The sequence below is a fragment of the Ananas comosus genome, linkage group 12 (genome assembly GCF_001540865.1).
Source record: "Ananas comosus cultivar F153 linkage group 12, ASM154086v1, whole genome shotgun sequence".
Lineage (NCBI taxonomy): Eukaryota > Viridiplantae > Streptophyta > Magnoliopsida > Poales > Bromeliaceae > Ananas > Ananas comosus.
Genome location: NC_033632.1, coordinates 8,846,367 through 8,855,347, shown reverse-complemented (window position 1 = coordinate 8,855,347; position 8,981 = coordinate 8,846,367). Strand labels below are relative to the sequence as shown.

Below are 8,981 nucleotides of genomic sequence, written 5' to 3'. Positions count from 1 at the left end.
AGGCGATTCACCTCCAAGCTTCAATCTCCACCAAATCCATCCATTTTGGGAGAGATTTAGAGAGAGAAATGAGAGTTTCTCTCTCTCTGTCACGCCCCGAGACCGCTACCAATTTGGTCCGGCTCCGGGCGCGTCGAACAGACGCCGAACGGACAGGACCTCCCCTGTCCGCCCTAGGCTAACCAACAGATCATGTATAAGAATTTACCTAGGAATCAATTCATGAATACACGATCATAAGGAGCACCACCAGTGCTAGCAAGACGAGAGCAAGATACAAGTATGAAAGATACAAGTACATAAAGAGAGAAGATGCTATCTTTTGTATTCATTTAACTTAATACATTTAATTACATCTTTTACAACTTCCAAAATATAAGTACATTCACTCAAACCTCACCCTATACAACAACTACTCTCAAACATAATACAGGGTAAAGCTAATGCAAAAGGTAGGTAGCTAATGCAACTAGGGCGCTAGGCCCTTACCGCGATCCTCGCCGTGTGAACTCGCGCTCGGCCCTGTAGTAAAATGGGGGTGAGAACTAACTTCCTTAGTTCCCAGTGGGTTCGGCCGCCGACTCCGCCGATCTCCCCACTAGGTCCAAGCAGGCAAAAGTAGATATACCGATAGATAGATAGATAAGGAAAACGGTAAATGACAGAAGTAAAGCTACGCTACTATGCCCAATCATAAATATATGAATGCATGTACAATGAAATAGATAAACAACTAACCCATTATCATGCCCAAAGGTAAAGCTATTTACCCGTTCATCAATCTCATTTACTTGTTTCTTAATCTCGTGGCTTCCCTGAAGGAGCCTACTGCTCACTAGCCATCTCGAAGGTAGGGAGGGTCAACTCGCACTACGAACCGAGACCGTCTGCCGAGGCCTAAAATAGGCAATCCCTTGGACCCAAAATAGGCAATCCCACGTGACCAACTCCGGAGCGCACTACTTGTGTGGGGCTTCCATCACAAGATTTAAAAACAGACCGTGAGCATGATCCAATCCTCGTCTCGAGAATACCCTATCCTCTAGGGTTACAATCATCATATAGTCCATAGGCGTCGTATACACCAAGTTTAACATGCATCACTTGTTTTCTTATACACTATCAACTAAATTGCCACTCGTCCATTGTTTACTATTGACTAGATGCCACTTGTTCTTTGTTCATCATTAGACCAACCATTGAGCCCATCACTTTCTCTGCACTATAGGATTCACAAGTCTCGACCCAATCCTTATCAATCCACTATGTCAGTATCCAATACATGCTACGATATCATCAAGGAAAGTATAAGGAAAGGCGATGCACAATCATCCTATAATGCAATAATACAAGATCCAAGAATCGACATGTATTAAGACATAGAAGGGAGCTCAATTGCTTCGGGATGGACACCACCCACCTCTTGGTGATGCCGCGATGATAGAAAACTCGACGCTGCAGTCTTTGCACGCCGCTTCAACTCCTCGGGGCGAAGCGAGCCCTCAAGTGCCCGATTCGGCGATTTCTCCGCACCCGCTCGTCGGATCGAGAAACCGACTTCGCCGACGCGTTCAGAGACCTAGCAATTAGGTTTGCGACCTAATAGATTAGATCAAAACCCTATATTTCCAAAATCCACAATTCCGTGCCCTAGAATGGCAACGGAGAAGAAATCCGTGGTGCGAGCTTCGATTGCGAGCCCGAACCACCTATTCATCTCCTCTAGGTTCCATTTGAACCAATTCTAAGCAATAAAACCCAATCCTAAGAAATCTACCATGAGTGGGTCTGGAGTTTACCTCTAAGCCCAGCTCCAAGCTTGCCCTAGCTTGAAGGAGAGAGGGAAGAAGACCTTCTTCTTCTTCTTCTTGGACTTCTCCTTCCACTTCTTCTTCTTTTCCTTCCTTTCTTTCTTCTCCTTCTTCTTCTCCTTCTTTTCTTTCTAGAGAGAGAGGGAAAAAGTGTGAGAGGGAGAGAGAGCAAATGAGAGGGAGAGAGGAGCCCCAAGCCTCTGATAAAGGCCATTTTGCAAATAGCCCCCTCAACTTTTCATCCTTCAAACCAGCCCTCTTTGGGCATTTTCGCAGTGAGGGACCGGTCCCAGCTCGGGGAGACCAGTCCCCGAAGGCTGCCATTTCGAGCAGAGGGGTTTTCGCGTTCGGGAACCGGTCCTTACCTGAGAGACCGGTCCCCGGGAGACCGGTTCTCACTCGAGAGACCGGTTCCCGAGAGTTGGGTTCTCGGGACTTAGCCAAATTTCGGCTATTCTCGCTGGGCTGTCCTTCGGGAACCGGTCCCTGCCTGCCAGGGACCGGTCTCATCAGAGACCTCCGCAACCCAGCCTGATGGGACCAGTCCCTCCTTGCCAGGGATCGGTCCCCGAGAGCATTTCTGCTCCAGTGCAAGTTTTGCACTTGGTGCTCTCGCGGACCCTTCCTTAATGCACTTTATGCATCATAATCACCTTCGGACTTTCCGAAGCCTACGCACTCGACAACTAGTCGATTCTAATCGAAGTCTAATCCTCGAGTTTCGAGAATTCACTTCCTAACACTCTCCCTCCATGCGCATGTGTGTGTGTGTGTCTTGTGGCTGCTGCAGTTGAGGAAGGAGAAGAAGAAAGGGATTTAATCCCTTTTTACCATTTTGCCCCTCAACTATACACTATTCACTTCGGGCAGTTTAGAAACTGGCATTTTTCGTCGGAGCCCTTCTGAACGTCCGTTTGAGCTCAAATTTGACAGGCATGTTCGGTTTCACTTAATAAGTCCAAAGAAATTTTAATCTTTCAGTTTCGACCCCGTTTGGTCACTGAAAACTGTATCGAACTGCAATCTTTATCAGATAGCTTTTGGACATCTGTTTTCCACTTTTCGGGTGTCAGAATGGCATGAAATTTTAAATCTAGCCTCATAAAAATATTTCTGACACCTCCGCCAATTTTTATAATTTTCTGACACTGTGCATTTTCTGCTAATTTATCTGCCCCGTCTCTCACAGAAAATTCTAAATCTTCTGTTTTCGCTCCGATTTCAGCACAGGTCATTTTCAACCTATATTTCACTTCTCTAAATCCAATAAAATAGTATCTCATACTATTTTTATTTATTTTTATTTTTATATTTAAAATCCGGTATGTTACATTCTTCCATCTTTCTCCCCTCCTTAAAAAGAGTTTCGTCCCCGAAACTCACTCACTCAAATCCAACTCACCCTCCAATTCTCTTTATCGAGTAACGACGGGTGCAATGCACTTTTCCACTTCGGAGTGGCCTTATGCTCATTGGAACTGTCCAAAGGCCCACTACGGGGGATGTGAGACTNCAGATTCACTCACATTTGCTAAGCATAACCCCGAAAGTGCATTACGGGTCTCCGCCATTCTTTGTGGTAGCGCAAGTCGAAACTCAACGACACTACATGCTCCGACACCATTCACCATTTGGCATGCAAGAACTCTTCTCTGCATTTACTTTCCTGTCAGGGAACACACTCCGATTCGATCACCAACATTGCTTAGAAGCAATATCATTGGTGCATCGACCAATCGAGAGTGCTCTAATCACATCTGGATCTTTGCTCTATTGAGAGATGGCCTACTCCGGCGCATCTCGAATCTCAATCCACAAAAGAACATTATCCTCAAGCTTTCCAACTCCTCCAACATGACCCAACCTGCCTGGGCAACTTTTGTACAGAGGGACTGGTCCTCCCGATGAGGGACCGGTCCCCGAGAGCCTTCAGCCTGAACACACCTACGGGAACCGGTCTCCCCCTAGAGGACCAGTCTCCCGGAGACTGATCCGTCCACCAGAGACCGGTCCTCGAGAGCTTGCTCTCGCAGGACTTAGCCAATTTCCTCTTCTCGCTGGTTACGCGTACGGGGACCGGTCCCTCTGGCCCGGGGACCGGTTGCATCACGCAACCCCGCAACCACCAGATACGGGGACCGGTCCTTCCCTGCCAGGGACCGGTCCCCGAGAGCAAATCTGCCAAGTGCAGATTTTTGCACACTTGCTTTCGCGGGTCCATTGCAATGCACTTTTGGTGCATTTGACCTCTTCGGCTTCTCCAAAGCACACCCACTCGACAATTAGTCGATTTTGAGCAAAGTCCAACTCTCGTATTTCGAGAATTCACTTTCTTACACCAACTCCTCCGCAGAGTTATCGGCTAAACCGATTACGTCGGCTTCCACAGGTGGACCAACGGTCACAAATACTACGTCGGCATACCGCCTAAACCTGTCGTAACTATGCATAGCGTCTTTCGCTCGCATCGTAGACCCAATCCTCATTTCCGGGCGAAATTCTCACTTGGGAATTCGCACACACTCCAAACAGGAGCAACCAAGACCCCAACCACGTCAAGTCCTCGGGTTGGATCACTACACACCCTGTGTATCCTCGATCTCATGATCCAACACGCGGCATTCCGCGCACTCGGGTCCAAGCTCGGACTACCGTCCTGACCAACTCTCTGCCCTACCTGTAGGTATCGGGCCACTGTCACTCACAGCTGACTTCACCGAACTTCACCGGAACCATTCAAATGGTTCTCTAACCAAATGCACACCGTAACTTTATGATTTTAAAAGTCCGGTACCTTACACATGGAGACTGACTCTGTCTGCAGTATTTATAATTATAATTTATCAAAATATTTTATAATTAAAAGAAATATTCATCGCAATCTTGAGATATATTACTGACCTTGTCATTCTTACGCCTGGTTCATTACCAACTTCACGGTCACCAATTGGATTCTCCAGAAATCCCACATCGATATCATTATGTAGCAGGCTTGTGTAATAGCCTTGCGACGGATATTGTGTCTCTGACGGATATAAATCTTTCTCTATGTATAACGACACACATCCATAATGTTCAAACAATCCAATTAATCCCTCCAATGATTCATCATCTACTATATCATGAGCAATATATTCATTCACTCTCGTAGGGCATCGAATTGTGTATTTAAGACAACATTCTTCTCTATTACAATTTACTAAACGATATATTCTCCTCTCAAAATTCGCATAGGTCGTATCTGAACGAATCGCGATCAATTTCTTTCGACCACTGAAATATCGAGGATCATTTCCATCCATATCTAACTGTCCATCCCAATGAGCACTAAGAGACATTCGACGACTAGCCATTTTAACTACATAGAAAAATAATCAACAGCATTCTCCATGTTCTCATTTGTGAAAACTAAACTTAAGTGAAATGATAACTAAATGATAGAAAGTTTGCAACAAGCAAATAAAGGAAGTGTTACTATGGTCCTAAAAATCTCATGTTACTATGGTCCTAGTTTAAACTGGGTTTAAAAGTTTAAACTAGGTTTAAACCTAGTTTAAACTGTTTAAATCTAGTTTAAACATATACCTAGTTTAAACTAGGTAAATATAGGTTTAAACTAGGTAAACATAGTTTAAACTAGGTTTAAACCTAGTTCCATAATGTTAAACATATACCTAGGTTATCTAGTTTAAACTTAGTTTAAACATATACCTAGTTTAAACATATACCTAGGTTATCTAGTTTAAACTTTTAAAAACTAGGTTACCTAGTTTAAACTGGGTTTAAAAGTGAAAAACTAAGTTTAAACTACGTTACCTAGTTTAAAATGGGTGTAAATGTTTAAACTAGGTTTAAACCTAGTTTAAACTAGGTTCTAGTTTAAACCTAGTTTAAACTTGCTAAGAGAGGTTTATACTTGCAATGTAGGTTGCTGTGGCATGAGCGGCGGCTCGGTGGGTCGATGGTGATTGGCGGCGGCGACGTCGGCAGGGGCGGCGGCGACCGGGGTGCGACTCCTGGAGAGGGATGGGCAGAGAGGGAGAGAGAGATAGAGAGATAGAGAGAGAAAGAGAGCGAAGAGGGAGGGAGAGGTGTCGGGGTTTGGGGCTGGGTATACCTAGATAAGACGGTGAATTGTTCACCGTCTTTATTAAGTACGGTGAAGACGGTGAACGATTCACCGTCTTTCCTAGGCCCGGGTGTTCACTAAAGACGGTGAATAGTTCACCGTCTTTAGTGCAGCACTAATAAGACAGTGAACTATTCACCGTCTTATCTCTGTTTTAACCCAGCCTCCAGAACTTGGCCAAATTTGACTGAGTGGGGGGTTTACAATAAAGACGGTGAATCATTCACCGTCTTAGTTAAGACGGTGAACTATTTACTGTCTTCTCGAGGGCACAGGGCAGTTGGAAAGGTGGCCTTGTAAGGAAAGCGAGGGAGCGGTTTTGCTCTAAAGGCGGTGAATGGTTCACCGCCTTCGCCTTATGAAGGCGGTGAATTCATAAGGCGGTGAACCATTCACCGCCTTCATGAGACATATGCAAAGACGGTGAACGATTCACCGTCTTTGCGAGAAAAATCTGAGACATATGCAAAGAAGGGTTAGTTTTACAAATAAAATTTTTAGAGGGTCATTTTGCCAATTATAAAATTTTACAGGGTCATTTAAAAAAAAAACCCTCGTACAGTACAGGTCTCTGGGCCTCATCAATATAACCAGAGACACAACCCGGCGATTGATACCCCTCTCATCCTCGTCTTTTGGCGCGATCCTCTTTCCTCGGAGTCCTCCGGGGGTGAACTCCGAATTCAAGGCCATGGATGCGGTCGGCCGGCGGCTTTTCTCGGTCGACCCCCTGGAGCGCCACGCCGCCAAGGGCCACGGCGTCATCACCTCCATGTCCGCCGGCAATGATGTTATCCTCCTCGGCACCAGCAAGGGTTGGCTCATCCGCCACGACTTCGGCCTCGGCGACACCCAAGGTGGCTTTGCTTCCCTCCCCTTTCCTTTCTCTTCTGTCCCTTTCTTTCTCTCCCCTCTCCACACTCCCCTTTTTCCTCTCTTCCGAAAAGGAGGGAAAAAAAAAGAAAAAAAGTAATGACAGCACACGACTAATTGGTCTCTTCACTGCACTGCACTGCAGATCTGGACCTCGGGGGAGGGCGCTCGGGCGACCAGGCTGTGCATCGGGTGTTCGTGGACCCAGGGGGCAGCCACTGCATCGCCACGGTCCTTCACCCCGCCGGCGCCGAGACTTACTACATGCACTCCAAATGGCCGAGGCCGAAGCTTCTTAGTCGCCTCAAAGGCCTCATCGTCAATGCCGTTGCTTGGAATCGCCAGCTAATCACCGAAGGTCTGTCCCTCTTCTCGGTGGATTTGACAACCACTTCATTCTTCATTGCTTTGATCTTCAGTAATTTCCATTAAAATTTCTGCTAGATTAGATTCCAGTGCATTTTGCTAGAGGGAAAAAAAAGTAGTACCTTGAAGTTCTGATAGAGAGGTTATTAAATGAAATATACCGCATAGTTGTGGTAGCAACATAAAAATTTTGACACTTTAGGCACCATCTCAAAATTTTCTGCACTACATGTAAGGTATACCTATGTTTCCATGTTCCACGAGAGCTGTTTTTGCTGGAAGGTTGAGTTCTCGATCTGTCATGTGCTGATTGTGAATTATTTCCTATCAGCATCAACAAAGGAAGTGATCCTTGGGACCGAGAATGGGCAGATATATGAGACGGCAGTGGATGAGGTGGAGAAGAGGGAGAAATATGTCAAGCAGCTATTTGAGTTGACTGAGCTCCGAGAAGCCATAACAGGCTTGCAGGTAAATGCGGCGGAGCTTTAATATCACTTGTTGCTTCTTTTTCGACCAATTTATTCGGCTGTAGAATGGTAATAAGCTTGTGCTTATTGAGCAGATGGAAACAGCCTCTGTTGGAAATGCTACGCGGTATTACGTTATGGCTGTAACGCCGACTCGGCTCTACTCTTTCACTGGCATTGGTTCCCTGGAAGTAAGCAATTTTTTCGGATCTTTCCTGTGATGGTATCACACGTAATCTGGTAGTTTTTAACTCCAGGTTGGACAAATTGCAATTATTTTGAGCTATCTGCAAGGCATATGCTTCAATAGCAGTCATCTCTGTACAAAGTGCGTTATGACTGCAAACAAGCTCTGTGTGAGCTGACCTATATCCCAAACAAATTTTTCGATACGTTTGATCTCTTTTAACATGCTCTGCTTCTCTAGTGTTTGCAATATGCAGTTATCTTTAACCTAAAGTTTTCCTTTAATTAGAACTTACACATTGTGATACTGCAACTACTTGGACCTCCTTGATCAGGAAGTTACACTTTTTATTTGATACTGGTTCTATTTCAGCATGTGAAGAACAATAGCTATGGCATCTAACAAAAAATCAGTAAAAGAGGGGAAGTTAATATAAAAAGGGTGGACAAATAAGGAAATCAAATGAGACATAGTGAAAAAGAAAAAGGCATAGCGCTTTGTGTACTAGGATAAGATAAAACCAAATAAGGTCTGTATGAGCTATGTTTATGAGTTTCCTTTGCATGCAAGTATTTCAAGTATAGGAGTTATGCTTGTTGGATGTTTATGTTTATAGATTCAGTAGTGAGAAATTCTAACAACTGAGGATTTTCTTACTTTGGTTGATTGTCAAAATACAAGTATGAGTGCAATATTTGTAAATGTATTGTGATTTGTGATGGTTTTTATGCAAAATGGCTTTGCAGGTGGTCTTTGCAAGTTATTTTGATCGTGCAATACATTTTATGGAGCTTCCTGGAGAAATACCAAATAGGTAGAATTTTGCTTCATGCATTTTTTTTTTTCTCTTTCTTGCGATCAAATGCAAGTTGTTATATAGGGCATCAATTATCTCCTTCTCTTTGCAATTAATATTACTACGCAATTAATATTACTACCATCCAGTACTCCATAGACTCCACTACTGTATGTTTCACTTAACTTGCGTGGTTATAGGCTTGCTAGTGGGTCATAATAGGCTTTGGCTGGAAAAGTGGGGTTAATTGAAGCTAGAGATTGGTAGTGTTTACAATATTGACATGACTCATATGGTCGAAGAGTATTGTTTTTAAACCCTCCGATTTACTGAACACATGGAGTTCAGA

At 44.4% G+C, this 8,981-nt stretch overlaps 1 protein-coding gene across 3 annotated transcripts in view; it reads left to right on the top strand.

Moving 5' to 3' along the window:
- The window catches only part of LOC109718230 (vacuolar protein sorting-associated protein 18 homolog), a 60,638-nt gene continuing 58,205 nt past the window's right edge, over nt 6,549-8,981 (top strand). For all 3 annotated transcript variants that reach the window (XM_020244345.1, XM_020244347.1, XM_020244346.1), the window contains exons 1-5: nt 6,549-6,797; nt 6,959-7,171; nt 7,511-7,650; nt 7,745-7,840; nt 8,583-8,650. In XM_020244345.1, the coding sequence (XP_020099934.1) occupies nt 6,632-6,797; nt 6,959-7,171; nt 7,511-7,650; nt 7,745-7,840; nt 8,583-8,650 (683 nt within the window). In that variant the 5' untranslated portion in view covers nt 6,549-6,631. The remainder of the gene's footprint in view (nt 6,798-6,958; nt 7,172-7,510; nt 7,651-7,744; nt 7,841-8,582; nt 8,651-8,981) is intronic.